This window comes from Coturnix japonica, chromosome 3 (assembly GCF_001577835.2).
Source record: "Coturnix japonica isolate 7356 chromosome 3, Coturnix japonica 2.1, whole genome shotgun sequence".
In the NCBI taxonomy this organism is placed as follows: Eukaryota; Metazoa; Chordata; class Aves; order Galliformes; family Phasianidae; genus Coturnix; species Coturnix japonica.
The window spans coordinates 30,415,048-30,432,338 of NC_029518.1; the positions used below are offsets into that span (position 1 = coordinate 30,415,048).

The 17,291-nt window shown below is 35.7% G+C and overlaps 1 protein-coding gene across 5 annotated transcripts in view; it reads left to right on the forward strand.

Annotated features, from left to right (window-relative positions):
• Window positions 1–17,291, forward strand: part of AHCTF1 (AT-hook containing transcription factor 1) — a 51,986-nt gene that overhangs the window by 22,253 nt on the left and 12,442 nt on the right. For all 5 annotated transcript variants that reach the window (XM_015857587.2, XM_015857584.2, XM_015857585.2 and 2 more), the window contains 21 exons: window positions 1,902–2,052; window positions 3,999–4,131; window positions 4,211–4,392; window positions 4,814–4,875; window positions 5,669–5,797; window positions 6,272–6,362; window positions 6,446–6,535; window positions 6,696–6,836; window positions 7,502–7,606; window positions 8,309–8,402; window positions 9,367–9,490; window positions 9,649–9,705; window positions 10,942–11,088; window positions 11,818–12,005; window positions 12,161–12,305; window positions 12,396–12,527; window positions 14,114–14,261; window positions 14,347–14,497; window positions 14,979–15,086; window positions 15,665–15,860; window positions 16,610–16,813. In XM_015857587.2, the coding sequence (XP_015713073.1) occupies window positions 1,902–2,052; window positions 3,999–4,131; window positions 4,211–4,392; window positions 4,814–4,875; window positions 5,669–5,797; window positions 6,272–6,362; window positions 6,446–6,535; window positions 6,696–6,836; window positions 7,502–7,606; window positions 8,309–8,402; window positions 9,367–9,490; window positions 9,649–9,705; window positions 10,942–11,088; window positions 11,818–12,005; window positions 12,161–12,305; window positions 12,396–12,527; window positions 14,114–14,261; window positions 14,347–14,497; window positions 14,979–15,086; window positions 15,665–15,860; window positions 16,610–16,813 (2,778 nt within the window). The remainder of the gene's footprint in view (window positions 1–1,901; window positions 2,053–3,998; window positions 4,132–4,210; window positions 4,393–4,813; window positions 4,876–5,668; window positions 5,798–6,271; window positions 6,363–6,445; window positions 6,536–6,695; window positions 6,837–7,501; window positions 7,607–8,308; window positions 8,403–9,366; window positions 9,491–9,648; window positions 9,706–10,941; window positions 11,089–11,817; window positions 12,006–12,160; window positions 12,306–12,395; window positions 12,528–14,113; window positions 14,262–14,346; window positions 14,498–14,978; window positions 15,087–15,664; window positions 15,861–16,609; window positions 16,814–17,291) is intronic.

Genomic DNA, 17,291 nt, shown 5'->3' on the forward strand with positions numbered 1-17,291 from the left:
TCGGAGCCAGACTCCTCTTAGTGGTGCCCAGAGAGAGGACGAGAGGCAGTGAGCAAAAAATACACCATGAGAGGCTCTATCTGAACATAAGGAAATGTTTTTACTGCGTAGTTAAGTAAGCATTGGCACAGATGGCTTCATGCTAGTTTTCCAGGGACATCTTTTACATTTTTATTACATATCTGCATGTCTGTTATTTCCAAAGTTATTTGAAAAATCAGAACAGAATGTGCATGCTTTGGAGTAAACATTAGCGTTTTTTGGTAATGAAATTATGGAACCACAGAATATCCCATGCTAAAAGAGACTCTCAAGGATCATTGAGTCAACCTCTGGCTCCTCACAGGACCACACAAAATTCAAACCATATTTCTGAGAGTGTTGTGCAAACACTTCGTGAGCTCTGGTAGCTCGGGGCCCACCATCCTCTGGCGCAGACCCTGTCCCTAACCTCCACTGCCCTTCACCTGACAGCTCCATGCCGTTCCCTAGGGCCCTGTTGCTGTCTCTGAGAGCAGAGCTCAGTGCTGCCCCTCCACTCCCCATGAGGTGCTGCAGCCGCTGTGAGGCTGAGGCCTTTGCTCAGCTTCTCTGCTCTGGGCTGAATGCACCAAGGGATCTCAGCTTTTCCTCATAGACCTTGCCCTACTGATGCTTCACCATCTTCGTAGGCCTCCTTTGAATGCTCTTTGATAGTTTTATATCCTTCTTCCTATGTTCAGGCACCCGAACCCGCACCCAGTGCTGGAGGTGGGGTCACACATTATTGGGTCTGGTGCACACCAGGGTATAGTTGGGCTGCCTGGGCACACTTATGCCTTGTTCAACCTATAGTCAACTAGAAACCCCAGGCCCCTTTCTATGGGGCTGCTCCCAACTTCTCATTCTCCAGTTTGTGTCTAGATCCAGGGTTGCCAAGGTGCAGAATTCCAGCGCTTACTTTTATTACAGATCCTGTGGTTGGTGACTGCCCACTTCTCTAATGTGTAAGAGATCTTGACAAATCTTTCATAGTAATGTTTTGAGCCAATGCTGCATTTGGAAATGCTGTTTTTCAGTTAGTTTTCAGTTAGAACATGGGAGTATTAGAGATTCAGTGCAGTTCTGCTAGGATTTCTGAATGTACCAAAACGGTGTATCCTATAGTAATTTTTAGTCTTAGATATATTTTGCACATGTATGTCTTTTCTGTTTTCCTCTTCTGCTGTTAGCTGTGGTCTGTGAAGGATCCAAGGGAGATTTCACTCACTAGTCTCTGAGAAGATATAGCTAATACAATTTTAGACGATTAAGAAGGTTGTTAATTAGGAAGAAGCTCTCACTGCTTCTGCAGAGGGCATGTGTGTTCAGCCTAGTGCTGTGCATATAGGTAATACCTCTCAAAATAACTTTAGCTACTGCTGTGCCACAATTCCTTGGATTCTGTAATCAAGACAGGGAACAAAGAGCTTTGCATATGTATTGCATTATTTGTAGATACATGTGTAGGTCTCTAACTGAATCTTGAGTTAGTAGGACATGGAGGCTTTCAGAGCCAGGTTGGATTGTGCTTGGGAAGCCTGGTCTTGTGGTTGACAGCCCTGGCCACAGTGTGGGTGTTGGATCAAGATGATCTTTAAGGTCATTCCAACCCAAACCATTCTGTGAAATCTGCTGAATGTTTTTTTTCTAACTGAATAAGGCCACATTTTGAAAATGGGGAACGTCTTTACAACCAAACTGAGCTGTTAGAATTTTATACTTCTTAAAGTTCTCTTTCCAGACAAAAGTAATTTCTGTTTACTTTTGGGAACAATCTCAAGGGAAACAGCATTGTAGTTAGAAACAGTCTTAATTATTTAGGTGTAATGTACATTTTCATCTCAAAATGAACTTTTCTTTCTTCCCATATTTTTCCACAGGGTTTTGAATACTGTGATGAAAGATACAGTTTAGATCTCACGGGTGGAGCCTTTCCCTTGAGAGGACAGACCAGCAACACTAAATTACTCAGCTGTCAGACCGTAGAAAAATTTCGCAACCATTTTGACAGAGAGGACAGTGTTAACGAAGGTTTGTTCTGATGTACATGCTTGGTTACTCTAAAAGGAATGTTTTTGGAATCTGAGCAATGAGTGCTGTACCCACAGTCTGAAAGTCAAATATCTGTATGGAGTAGCTTGTGTGACTTATTTAAAAAGAAAGACGTGTTGCATGAGTTACATTTAAAAAGCGAGATTGACATTGCAGTGAGAAAAATGTATTGTTTCTTAATGTCAGAAATAGCATATTTCTTTAAAAAAAAAAAAAAAAGGAAAAAAAAGAAATACATCTTTGATGCTTATCCATTAATAAAACTTCTAAGTATTACGCAACTTCACTGTTGTGTATTGATGCACTCTGCTAGCTTTTATTTGTTCTGACATGATGATGGCATTGAAGTTAATGTTATATACAGTTAAATGTACAAAGTAATTTTTAAGTGCAGTGGGAAGAACTTTTTTCCTAAGGGTAGTGTATGTCATTGCAGTTAGCAGTAAATATGACAAAGAAGTTCTGTAATCCCTTTCTTTCTGCATTTCTTCGTCCAGTTTTTAATTTAAACTCTTACTTTACATTCAGCTTCAAATTCATGATGCATCTTTCTTAAGTGTTGATAGCCATAAGTTGCCAAGCTGCTTATTACGCTATTATTATTATATATTATATTATATTTGCAAGAAATAATTGTATTTGAAAGGGATCTTCAGTGTGCTGTGACAGTTAATGCATTTGATTTGTTTAAATGAAAAGAGATTTGGTCAATAATAGGATACTTATTGTTCTAACAAAATAAAATGTACGTGCCTGTGGAAGATAATGTTTTTGAGGGAACAGGATGTGCTTTAGACATCCTGATCAGGTAAAAATGGTTTGACTTTGAATGTCACAGCCTGCTTTTATTCTATGAAGAAGTAAAGACATGTTTAGAAGTCAATATTTTGATAATGGGGAAGTTAAAGATTTTTTTTAATACAAGAGTGAATTTGCTCTTCTTAACCCTTTGTTAAAAAGTTAGCAGTTGATACAGGCTTGCATGAATTAGTATTTGTGATATACCAGTTGCTTACGATTTTTTCTGGTTATTTTAGAATTGCTTTAGTCTGTTTTAGGCCAGGAGATGAAGACATTGGTACGAGCAGCTGCAAGATCATAGAGTGGGACTTCCTTAGGAAAAAATATATATATATAATTCTGTTTTATGCTTCATGACATGCTGTAACAATGTAAGGTGTGGTGGTTTGTGTTGAACAATTTTTTTTTTTTCCCATTGCTTAGGATTGTTATCTGGATTTTTTTTCTTTCTGTTCAGACTTACTCTGCATCTGCCTGTCTGTGTTTTCTCTAAATCTATTGAAGTCCTGTAGTTACCAGCTCTTTAGCAATAGCTTTCTTTATATGCCATTTAAAAAAAATCTCACCTCTGTTCTGATGTTGGAAAAATTAAGGGTACGTTTCTGGGTTTACAAATTCAGTTATGCTCTGTCCATATCTTTGAGACTGCTGCTGTGATAAATTCCTGCGTTGTCTTTGTTACCCTTCCCCTCGTTTCTTTTTTTCCTGGCCTTTATGGATGTCAGATGTTACAAGGAAGACATTTGCATGATCTTGCAGTGCTGTTTCTGTTTATTGTCTTTGATTTAATCCTGAAATGGCAACATCCATCTGTAATTGTGATGCTAACCTCTATGAACAATGTGTCAAAATCTAATGAATATCCTTGGACTTTCTTCACTTATCACATATTTCTGAGGAGTGTGTTCTAAAATCTTCTTTAAAAAATATACTTACAAAAGTAACCGTATGCCTTGAGCATGCTATTTTTTTTTCTAAAGTATTTATCAAGATAAAAATCTCAATTGGTTGTTGATGTATGAGCTGAGTGATACAACAGAATTAAAGTAAAACGGAAAGTGATGTGTAAAAAACATCAGACATACGATACTTTCTACAACTAAACAACTTCTTGTCTTTTGCAGTAATATCTCCTGACACCAGTGTATCAATCTTCAGCTGGCAAGTGAATACATACGGTCAAGGAAGACCATCTACTTATTTGGGTGTATTTGACATTAACCGCTGGTATCATGCTCAAATGCCAGATTCACTAAGGTAGGTTGTTGTTCCCAGTGCTCTCACAAATAACTTATTTGAACGTTGTTGTTGAACTTACACGTTTGCTTCCCTAAAGGCCAGAAGAATTCCTTCATAATTGCTCCTATTTTGCTTTGTGGTCTCTGGATGCTGTAACAAGTGTGACTTCTCCAAACATTATTTTGGATGTTCTGGTACATGAACGGACTTTAAGTCGTGGAGTTCCTCCTTCTTATCCACCGCCTGAGCAGTTTTTCAATCCAAGCACCTATAATTTTGGTAGGTATTTCTCTGCTTTTAGTAGGGATAAGTTTCAGAATTGAGGTCAGGTGTCTTTTATTAGTTTGTTATTTAAAAAATAAACAAACCAAACCAAGACCCAACTATTATGAGTTTACCAACAAAGTAATTAATCTTGTAAAATATACCAGGCAGTTTTGGGTTCTGCTGCATTTATAATGTAGCCTGTGAAGTGATGATGGTTATAAAATGAAATGACTTTAAACTGAAGGTTTTCCACACAGCAACACTAAAGAAAAGAATTGTACATACAATGAGGATGTTTTCAAAAAGTTTGCAAGCGACTTGGCAAAGGAAAAAAAAAGTTACTGACTTGTGTCTTGCTATGTTAAAAATGTAGGCTGGTCCTAATGTGATGTTGAGGCTATACAATTTTAACAAACATTCTTTGTTTCTGCAGATGGTACGTGCTTGCTGAACTCTGGAGTAGTTCACATGACTTGCACTGGCTTCCAGAAGGAGGTGATCTTTTATCATATCTTCATTGAGAATGTCAAGAAATGTATATTTTTTTTCTGTTGCATTGCTTTCAATGCAGGAGGGTATTTTATGCTCATCCTGCCCACCTACCTGCATAATTGTAACTACAATTATCTTCCAGCTTTAAGCAAATGGTTATGTTTGAAGTCTACTGTATAAAACTTCCATTGACTCCTGCTGAGCATAATGGATCTGGGTGTCTGGAGAGTAAAACAATGTTCCTCTAGGAACAGAGGACATAGTTCCTCTAGGAACAAGAGCAAGAGTGTTGTAGAGATTAGGGAAAACGGTTTCTTATTTTTTTGCTCATTATGTATTTCCAGCATAAGTAGTTATGTATTTCATTGCACACCTTTAAATATTTAACACCCATCCAACATAACGTTATGCTTCAGCAAAATCAGCCAAAGCATTGATCATCCCAAATGTAATTTAAAATTGTCTAAAAGCTGGAGCGTTTTTATAGGATGTATTTTACTTCAGTGGAGAAGCCAGCGTGTAAACAAAGAAGCTAGAAAATACCTAGTTGAAATATGGTACAGGCCGATATTTTGTTTTATAGGATTTTTATAAACTGAGGTTTTTGTCTGTCATCTTGAAGTCTACATAGTAATGCTTAGTCAGATTGCTAACCTAAAGTGTATTACTGACACAATCTTTCTGATTTTTTATCAACTTTTTAATTTCATTTTTTTCAGTGATTATTCAGGGTATTATTCTGTGATGGAATAAAAATAATTCTGTCTTTTATCTTTGTTTTTTATTGCTGTTTCAGACCTTGAATTTTTTGAAGAAGTCTGGTCCTTCAATAAGTGAAGCCATATGCGATAGCTACAATAGGTGTCTTGTAGCTGGCCTGCTATCTCCAAGACTAGTTGACGTCCAGCCGTCCAGTCTGAGTCAGGTGAGCGCACGTCAGGAATCAAGGGGGAATACAACTGTGATCTCTGATAGGACTGTAGAAACTGTAAGGAACAGTATCTTGACACCCACTGTGTCCTACCTGCTTTATCCTGCCACAGCATCTGTAGCCTCCTCTTTCATAGGTTTTTGTTTTTGTAGTACACTGACAGAACTTTCTGTCAGCTGAAGTGCTTCCTAAGAGAGGAAGCATTTGTGATGTACAACCCATTTTCATCCAAGCCAGGATCTAAGCTGTCTAGCTGATCTGCTTTTCATCTGATGGTGAAGCAATTAATGAGCAAGGGACAGCATTCCCACTGCCCTCGTATTTCTGTCTCTTCTCCAGATTTGGGGAAGTAATACTGGGACAAAAACCTCTTCTGTATGACAGTTTTTGTATAGATTAAAACTGATTGTTGATGGTTCAGACATTGATAGTATGAAAGAATCTCATTTTATTTTGCCTCACGTTTAGGAGGAGCAGTTAGAAGCTGTATTGTCAGCTGCTGTTCAGACAAGTTCTTTAGAACTTCTGACTGGATACATTAAGCATTGGACATCTGAAGGTAATGACCACTAATGGTGATTTTGTTTTATATTCTTGAGCTTGAAATTGTTTGTTCATTCCTTTTTCTTTTCTCTTTTAAAGAGCAGCCAAGTTCTGCTGCCAGTTTACGGTTTGTTCTTGAGTGGACATGGAACAAAGTGATCTATACGAAAGATGAATTTGACCAAATCTGTGAGTAATACTGCAGGGATTTTGCAAATGTAAAATTAAACTTTTTAAAATGAGTATATTTTACAATTTGACTCTGCGTGATACATAGTTCTTCAAATGTACCTTGAAACTTACTTGAAATTGCTCTGAATGCTTATGATCTCATATGTTTTCTGTAAAGGTGTTCCGCTGTTCGATGGCTCGTGCAACTTCATTGATCCACAAACAATGCAGTCTCTTCAGCACTGCCAGTTAGTTTTGAGCAACCTTAGCACAGTCTTAAACTGTTTTCTCACGGAAGCACGAGAGCTTACTGAAAAAGGTTTGTAATAGCATTACTACATCTTTCATATATCATATTAATCCATTCGTTCAGGATGCTGTTTGGGTTGCAATTGAGGAAATAAGAGCTTTTTTTGTTTTGATGCTTGGAAGACAGTCAGGTTTAGGTAGGAGAAGGGCTTAAGTTTGAGTGAGATGTGCATCTGTTCAAGGAAGTGATTAGTTCTGGAGTGTGTGAATGTCATAGGGGAAGTTAGATTCAGCAAGAAGATGGCATAAGCGACTGGGTTGGAAATACAGCAGTTGAGTATTGTAATACTAAAAATTATTCTTCACAGTTCTTAGCAACATAATTGAGTACAAATACTGCATTATGATTGTAAAGGAAACAGTTGAGCAAGTTGTAAGAATAAGATAATAAAATTTGTACAGTTTCTTTTTTAACAGCATGGCATATTGAAAAAAAAATAGAAAAGTTCCCTTGCTGTACTAAAAATCTGCCATTTGAAACAGAAATAACAAGTGCATTCAATACTCCAGACTTACTCTGGACTACTGAAGGTGGTGCTTTGCAAAGGCTTACTTTTGTCGCGGTGACTGTGTGTTTTTCTTTAACTAAGTAAAAAAATTACCGTGTTATATTTATACTTTCTACGTTGCATAATGAAAGGATGTTAATTAAAAAAGGAATCATTTATTTTTCAGGGATCACAGATTTGACAAATAAGCAGGTGGTAACTAGCCTCATTTCTTTGTATGCCCAAGTGGTCATCTGGTTCTGTCGATCCAGTCTCCTACCAGAGGGCTTAGGTAGGTTTTAGCTGCAACACATTTCTAACAGTGATTCCTGTGAACACGTTTAGCCACATCGTGTTTCCTCACTACAAGAGGTGTTATTTTAGTGATGGTGCATGCTGAAGTTCTGTTGGTGAAATGAATATTTTCCTGTATTTTGCAAATGTGTAGCATGGAATAATGCAAGCAGTTTCTTTCCTTGTATGTTCTTTAAGAACAGCAAACAGCAACGAGCTTTTGAGTTTAATGTCACTGACACACATAATGCTTTAAATACTTGGTATTTAAATAAGTTGCTGTTAAACAGCATTTCCTGGGATGTTTTACAGTAAAAGCAGTACCTGAAGATTTTGAACATTTTTATTGCTTGAGGGGAAAAAGCAAAGCATTGGAAATGCTTTTTTAGTAAGTGTGGAATACAGATTTCATCGTCAGCCTTTATAGTTTCACAAGTGTTTGCATGTTTATTAAAAAAACCCAGCAAACTCCTTTGAGGTGTTTTTTTTTTTATAATTGTGATCTTTACTGTTGACTGAATTTTACATCAGATGTAAAATTGTAATGACAGTGGATACAAGAAGGAATTGTCTTGTGATTTGTTTTAGTAAAAACAGAAACAAAGCTGAAGGTTTACTTATGCTTCTTGATATTCAGACATTATAATCTGTGCAATTTGTTAGTTCTTTTAACTATTTTTTCTCTCTTCATTGCCTGTAGATGATGATATGCATTTATCTAGACCTTTCTACAATTATTCTCTGATTCAGAGCTACTATACCAGTCATCGACAGAAACTTGAGCGCTTATCAAGGTGAGATTTACTGGGGAACTCTGGAACACTTCCACTGCAGGTTCAGAAGTGGTAGTAAACGGCATTTTTACATAAACAATTGTATTTACTGTACTAAGTGCATTTGCCAGCAGTACCAAATTCAGTGATGGATTTGCTCTGTTGAATAAGGAGGTTACTTTGCTGTGCTATGGTCTGTATGTATTCCTCTGCTTACTATTGACTTTAAAGTGCATCTTAGTTGACTTCTCAAGTAACTTACATGTGCGCTGGTAAGGAACATGAGCCACTTCATTTAGTTTGTTTGTTTTGCTTTTGATTGTTGGGAAAATGAGAGGGCAGCATCAGTCAGTGATGTTTGTCTTTGAATAATGTAATTTTAAAAGTTCATACATGCGTAATTGTAATGGTATGTCTCCATAAACATAAATGTTGCTTGTGATGATACTGAAACTCACCTGTAATATTCAGCTTTGTGAAAATAAGGTTTTCAGTAATAAAAGTGAAATGCTGAAAACAAAAGGTGATATTTCCATCAAGTTATCTCCCAGTTGCTACATGGGAACACTCCAGTTTGAACTATGAGATTAACATTAAAAAGAAGTTGTGGTGTTTCAATACTGTTAAATTTCCTCCTTCAGGTAGTGTGAGAGCGTTGATTTTTGGCACTTCACCCACAGTTTTTTCTGCATTGCAAGTAACACAGGCAGGAACAGCCTGAAAGCTGAAAGTTCATTGCTGATTTTAACTCAGTAGAAGAGCTTTTAAGATTACTGTTTTAAGCTCCTGTAATAATTGAATGCAACCTAATGAGCATCTCTCAACTGGCTCAGAAATTTTCACATGTGTTTCAGGCGATGTTCACACCTCTGTATGTTTGTTGCTTTCTTTTCTTCAGAGGCCTTTGTTTATTTTGGTGTTTTGGTTGAGGTGCTGGAGTGTTTGGCACTGACCAAATCCTTTCTACTTCTTATTTTTTTTCCAGAGGAAGATGGGATTCTGACTGCTTGATGATAGATGGAATGGTTTCACAGTTAGGAGAACAAGCTGAGAAATTGTGGCGGAGGGATGAAGGAGGAACTGGGAAATACCCACCTGCTAGTTTGCACGTGAGTGTCATATTCCTTTAAAAACAAAGCAAGAACAACAAACCACAAAACAACAATAAAAAAAAAGAATCCGAGCATATGATTGAAAGAGTGTGGGAGGGTGTTGGGTTTTCTTTGGTTTGTTTATTTTTTTGTAAAAAGAAAATTTTTCATTTCAGGCACTGCTGGATCTCTATTTGTTAGAAAACATCGAAGAAAACTACAAGCATGCAATTGTATCCTTTATAGTTAACTTATTGTATTATATAGTTAACTTATCCTTTATAGTTAACTTTATAGTTAACTTTTGTTACACCTTCAGTATATGCACAGTACATGCAGTGTGTGTATATATATATATATATGTACACAGTATATGCTTTGAAACATTCACTGTGTACTTAATACTTTTAAATGTATGCTTGAAGCAGTGTAGATGAAAAGATTTTGGTTAGAATTAAGTGGTAATTTAAATCAGTTTTTTCTGTTCTGTCGATTTTGTTTTTTTATTTTCTTTCATACTTTATTGCAAAGTCTTTTCTGAGAAAACATGTACATTAATGTTGAAGTGTGCTTTAAATGGTAAAGATTAATAACCCTGGCCTTCTTAAAATTGAAGTAAAAGCAGGAGTAGCAAATAGCTGAATTTTAGCATGATGCACTTCAAATGCTGCTTCAGAGCAAAGCAAGTTGTAGTAGTGTTGTATCAGTACCTGTGTTTTTGTTTTGTTTTGTTTTTTAAATCACTGACTATTGTTTTTTTTCTATTTTTTTTCCAGCACAGCTAACAGTGCTTGCTTTTCTTCTGCTCTAATTGCAGGCACATAAAACAATAAACAGAAACAAGATTGGACAGAGACCTAATTTTTAAGCTGCTGCAATACACAGAATTGTTTTGTTGCCTCACCAAACAGAGGGGAGGGGAGCATAAAAAGGAAGGGTGTTTAAAATTTTTACTTCAGAGATCCCTGATTAGAGTATATCCCTAAAAACATGTCGGAAAGTGAAAATGGCATTACCAGAAAATAATGCTGTTTTAATTCCAGTTTTTTTCATTGGGAACTGATACACATGAAATTTTACATTGTTGTACATGCACTGGAAATGAGGAAATAACACCAGGGAATTTATAAGCCATGAGTGTTTAAATACTTTAAATGTCCAGCTGGTAGCTCCACTGATTGAAGAGGGGTCTGAGATTATATCTGGGTTTTTTATTTATCTGAAGTTAACCTTTTTGAAAACGTTACAGAAATCAAAGTGTATTTCTTTCTGGTTATTTACTCAGAATGATATTTTGTGGTTTAAATCCTGGCTTTCTTTGAATTTTAACAGCTTAAAAGGGCAAGACTAATCTATTTTCTTCTTTCTAACACTTTTATGTTCTTATTTCATTATTATTTTTCTGAATATATTGTGGTAAATTCTTGGTCTTACAAATTTATTAGCCTTAATCATGTACTTGATATCAGACCATTTACTTACTGCTGGATATCATGCATTCTTTTCCAAATAAAACAGAAACTTCAATTGATTCCTTCCCAACTGTTTTTGCTATCCCTTGGGGTCTTGTAAAGCTTATTCAAGGCTTTTGGCTTCTGGATCACAATGATTTTGAAGTAAGTATGTTACTGCTTAATTACGCATGCATTACTGTGTGGAGCTGTAAACTGTAAGAAGGTGTTTTCTTTTTTTAAGTTGGTGCTTAGCTTATAGCAGGTGATAAAAGATTAGAAGCTTTTTTTATAACACAGCATTTTCAATGATTAATTGTGGTTTTAAATTTGATTTTAATTACTTTGGCAGGAAATTGATTAAAAAAGAAATGAATTTTAATAATACTTGATATCTGAATTTTCAAAGCCATTTATTTAAGTCATTTTAGGCAGAACAGCTGAACAATTGCCCCAAAAAATGATGTTTTAGGTATTTAGGTTGCTAAAAATACCATGATAAAAGTAATGCTTTAGGCAGAAGATTGCAAAAGTGACTTTTGAACTTAATTCATGTTGTTTCTGTTGCTGAAGGTTGTTTTTTTTTTCTTTTTTTTTTGTCACTACGTTAATAAAATCTATTTACTTTTGTGAATAGCTATAAAAATTATGTTTATATACAGATACTTGATTAACCTAGAAATGGGTTTTAGAACACTTTGTTCTGTATGGTTGGCATTTTTTTTGTGTGTAAATGCTTAAAAAGTCTATTTACACTTCTTTTGTCAAGTATTTCATTAGTACTAGTCATTTAAAATTATCTAAGAGATTTGCCACTACTTAGGAAGCTTTTGAGTACTTTCATTATGAGTGAATATTATGTATCTTAACAAACCTAATTTCTGACTTCTACAGAATTCATTGGCCCTTCTCTTTCATCCAGCTACAATCAAAACTATGCCATGGCAACATATGAGAATTATTCAATCCCTAATGTGTCAAGGAGAGCATAGGCGAGCCCTCAGATACATGCAGATGATGAAGCCAGCAATGTCAAGCAGTAGCGAAGTGCAGCTTTTCCTCACTGTTTTACTGTCCAATAGGTAAAGAAATATATCCCACCATATTAGTATTATGATGGGAAGGTGGAGAAAAAGTGATAGAAATCACTGTCACTTTTAAACTTTATATGTACAGCAATTTTGGGGTATCTTTTTGATAATATTATTATTGTTTACATCTCAAAAACTAATTCCAGGTGCATGGTGGAGGCTTGGAGCCTTTTGCAGCAACATTCCACTAAGTTAAATGTAGAAGAACTGTTAAAACACATGTATGAAATCTGCCAGGAGATGGGACTAATGGAAGACTTACTGAAGCTACCTTTCACAGACACTGAACAAGTAAGTGCGGATAAGAAAGGTATCTTAATCATCTTTTTGAAAAGAGAGGAGACAGAATCGTAATAGTTTTTTGAAATGTGTTTCTCATAGGAGTGTTTGGAGAAATTCTTACAGACCAACGGTGGTGTTCAAAATCATGAATTTCTTTTAGTCCACCATCTGCAGCGTGCCAACTATATTCCAGCTCTGCAGCTGAATCATTCAATGAAGGTCAATCTTATGGTAAGCACAGAAGTTCCCTCCAGGGGCACAGATTTACGGTACATGTTGCTATCTGGTTTTTATATTATTCCATAAAAATCCTGTTCATTTTTTTTATGTTGGTCATTGTTTATTAAAACATGATTTGAAGTGCTAGGAATAAGATTCTGGACCTTGGGTAAAAGCGGAACTTAAGAGCTGAACGAAATCTTTCACTTGTCCAAAGCTACTTTGTGAATTTTTAAATTGTTACAGACCAATTGACTCAGTTTAAGGTAATTCAAATCTGATTAATATAGGAGGCATTACTTTCAGAGCAGCCTTATTATATTATAATATTAATTTACATTATAAATTATTATTATTATTATATAATATTATATATTATTTAGTGTATTTATTATAGTATTTTATTGCATCAATCCATGATGTCAGAGGTGCACGTTGGTGGTATGGCGGTAGAGGTTGATCCTTCCCACCAATATTCCTTTACATTTTGTTACTGTGTGACAAATGGCAGCAGAGGAGCAGTCTGACAAAATGGCATCTAATGTTTAAGTGTGTATGATTTATCTTATCAAATTATTCTCTGCGTGAAAAACAGCACTTTTTGACAATCATCGGTGCTTGCTGAGTATTTCTGGAGATCAACCACCTGCAGAGGTGAACTGAACAGTGAAAACTGAATTGTATGGGCAGCTTTTTTCTAGCAATGGCAATTATAGCAACTGTGAATCTCTGCAGATGCACATTTCTGTAGTTGCGGAGTGCAGGATCTTGTTCATTGCTGGCAAAAAATGCATAACTAATGGTAGTGACTAAGTTGAAAAACAATGTTTTGTAGCTGAGAATTTAATCTATCAAATGGTATTATAGTGCTCTGTATATATGTTGATGTTTTCAAGGGAGGGGGAGGGTAGAGGAAAGGAGGCATTATTTTTGGAGCAAAAAGCTAGATATTTATTTTATATGGCTAGCTATATATTTTTATTATTATTATTTTTTTAATATATATAACTAAGTTCAGTTTCACTAGAGTCCTGCGTTACAAAAAATCAATTTTTACTAACAGTGTAGAGCAAAATATTTTTTTGCTTAAATGTTCATTGAGAAGGGATTTTAACCCCATGCAGGACTTCAGGATTTCTGGAACCATAGTTTTCCGGTGAATCAAGCTTACGAGGTGATCTTGACATTTTTAGGTCTTGCATTTGAAAACTTCCATCTCTCTGGAAGGTGTGTTTAGGTAGTTTTTCCTTTTTGTCCAACATAATTTGTAGTTGTCTTGTTAATTCACTTATTTCTGGCCTTGATTTTTCTGTTGTTACTGTGTTGTTTTGTAAGCTATTTGAAAATGGGACTTGCAGGTGGCAAAGCTGCAATCAGGAAAGAGTTTGATAGAGTACGAACATTGCCATAACTTAAAGATATAGACTCTGTTGTTAGGTTAGTCTGCCATCCACCTTGTTAAAATAGGCAGAATTGGTGTTTGCTGGTTTTTTTTTTTTTTTTTTTTTTTTGATGTTTATTTGCTAATTAGAGTAGGGTAGATTCTCTGCAATGAACTTTTTGTAATTAGTTAACTTCTTCCTTTGCTCTTTTATTAGAATGATCGTGATCCTCGTTTGAGAGAGCGAGCAGTTGCCAGAAATTCTATATTAGATCAATATGGCAAGATCCTTCCTAGAGTTCAAAGGAAGCTGGCTTTAGAGAGAGCCAAACCTTACCGTTTGCCTTCATCGGTGTTCAGAGAAGGTAAATTAGGGGAGAAATTATAGTGGACAACTGACCACCACTCTGATTACACAAGGGTAATTATTTTTTCCCTTTTCCTTTACAGTCTCAAGACCAAAGCCCTTATCAACAGTAGCAAAACAAGCTAATGCTGGAAACGTGCATACAAGAGCAACTTTCATCAGTAATGTATTATCCAAAATTGGGGAAGTATGGGTAGGAAATGAGCAGAAAAGCAGTATCTCACAACATGATAGGTAAGAAACCTTTTAACAAAAGTAGTCTTTAGCTACGTGTTTGGGACTGAGAGACAAAAATCTATTTGAATGCTTTAGCATTTGAGTGGAAAGGCTGGCCTGCGTAAAGCTTGCTTTAGCTGCCTCGGATATGTAAAACACAACATTCAAGATTCAATTTGTGATGAGTAATATTTGGCAAGAAGATTCTCCAGTTAAGATAGTCTTAATTATGCAAAAACATATTTTTGCATCATGGTTAAACGTGCATACAGAATTAAAGATAGCTGAAGCAAAAAATGATTGCCATCAGTCATTTTGTACTGATTTTGATAGATGTGATTGTGTGAACAGATAGTGATCTTTCACCATTGTTTGTCTCTTTTCTGCCTTATATTAGCCTTTTAAAATCATTTGCAATTCTGTTTTTTAAGTAAAGGAGACTAATATATTTGGACTCTAAGGGGAATGAAAGTAAATGACATTTTCCTTTTAATCCTAGCCCCAGAGTTGCGGAACCACCAGTCATAACACATCCTCTCCCTGATGCAGAGTTGCCTGATGCATTTGTTGGGACACCAATTACAAAATTTTCACGAAAATGTTCCAGGTATTGCAGATCCATAGAGTGAAGATCCAAAAGTTGTGGGGGTGGGAACAAGTATTATACAGTCTATGTTCTAAATATCAAAAGTAATTTCTATTTTAACTGTGTTTTGTGTATCAAGTTATCAAGTTAGTAATAATAATTTTGGTGTTAATGGATTACTTACTGTTCACTACTAACTTTAGTTAGTGATAGTACATTTCAGATATCTTCATAATATGCTTCTGGTGTGTAATTCTTGTGTTTTCAAATTTCTCTGTTTCCATACAGTTCTGTGTCTGCTAAAAAATGAGTGTAGGGTCACAACTAAGTAGGGAATTTGAAGTGCAGATTAATTCTCTTTTGACGTGACATTTGTAAGAGGAAAACTGGATTACTCTTGCCTCACAGGCAGTGATTTAGGAAATTGTTTATGTTTTCTACTTAATAATAAAAAGAAGATGCCAATTACTTGGACCAGGGCTTGATATGCTACCCCAGCAGTGAGGATGCGCTCATATATCTTGTCCAATGTGTTGTCTGGTTATTTATTGTCTCAAATGTAGTTTTATTTTATGGTTTAAAATTGCATATCTCATCAGATTGCTGGATTTGGTGGTTCGTCCTGTTCCTTCATGTTCTCCAGCACAGAATGATAGCTGGCAGTCACCATGCCTTCCTTCTACTTCATACATGGAATCCAGCTCACTGAAATCAAATGTACATGGTTCCAGCTCACAAAAAAAATTTTCAAGAGCTTCAGAGCTGAATTTACTGGAGACTCCTCTTGTGGTTAAGGTTGGTATTTAAAAAAAAAAAAACAGTAACAACCCACAAACCAAAATAAAAGCCTGTGAAATCTGAAATTTAACCACAACATTTAACACAAACAGTATTGAATGCAAATTTTGAGTTTACATGCAGTTGTTGTTTATAAAGTGCCTTTGAAAAAAGCATGTCAGTAAGTCTTGGGTAGGGAGTTTTAAACTGGCAGTTAACTTCCAACTTAACTGCAATGTACATCCTGTCCAATAACTAATGAAATAGTTATTTTTATTGTGGTGGAAAAGAAGTCAAAATTGTATTTTTCACTATATGTACTTACACCTGTGCTCTGTAGCATAACCATCTCATTAAGTGCTTCATAGCTCTGTTTGACTTGCCCGCTTGGAAGCTAGAGTGTGTATGCTTCAGTTTCTTAATCCAGTTAAGCAGCTGTGGTTATCTGCAGGTTTTGGTTTTTTTCTGTGATTCTGGAATTTTAGAATTGCAGAAGCTATAGGAAGTACTGGCATCAAGGTGACATCACAGACAAGAAGATGGTGAATACTTATTTCTTCAGGAAATTAGTTTGAAAGATAATATTCTACTTCTGCATTAAAAAAGGAAAGCAGCCTTTACCTTTAGTAAAAGAGAATATAGAGGTTATATTTTGTTCTGTGCTTTTACAGATTGAGTTTTAGTTGAGACTAATATTTTTAGCAAGTGAAGTCTTCCCCTGAGAGATAGAATTGATTTTACAATACCTTTTTTTTTTTTTTTCATAGAGAGCTAAAGTTTTGGTGACATCATCTTCTGCTTCTGGTTTTGCTGGGTTCACTCCTCAGTCTATTCTCAGATCCAGCCTTCGCACCACACCCCTAGCAACTCCCTCAGCATCTCCAGGACGGTCTGTTACTCCTCCCCTACGAGCAAAGGAACCTAGAATATCTTTCAGGGAAGTGAACTCTAACGCAAAATGGACTGTTGAGGTAAGCTGGTGTCAGATTTTTTTTTACAGCTAAAAGTTTTACAGACTTTCATATGAAAGAATTCTTTGTAGATAGATAAAAACTTTTCCAAAATTTATTCTAATGAAAATTTGAATTGCAAATCATATTGGCATATTTGCATTTAGTTTAAAAAAAAAAAAAAAAAAAAGATTATGCTAGATCTTCAAATACATGCCATTTCAGGAACATACTCGTAATAAATACTAATGGTCTTCAGAGCTTTTACTTCTGTTGTTAGGAGCTGTGGTTGTTCCAGATTGCTAGTTTACCTTGTCATACCTCATCAAGTACTGGTTTGGGAAAAAAGTAACAAATACAGATTGAGCCAGTCATTCTTAACTGACAAATATTTTTTAAGCTTTGCAAATAAGGCACCTCTGAAAGCATGAGAAGTCATGAGCTGTGTTTACTTTTAGTCTGCTTTAGACTGTGTTTACTTAAATTATGTTAAGAATTG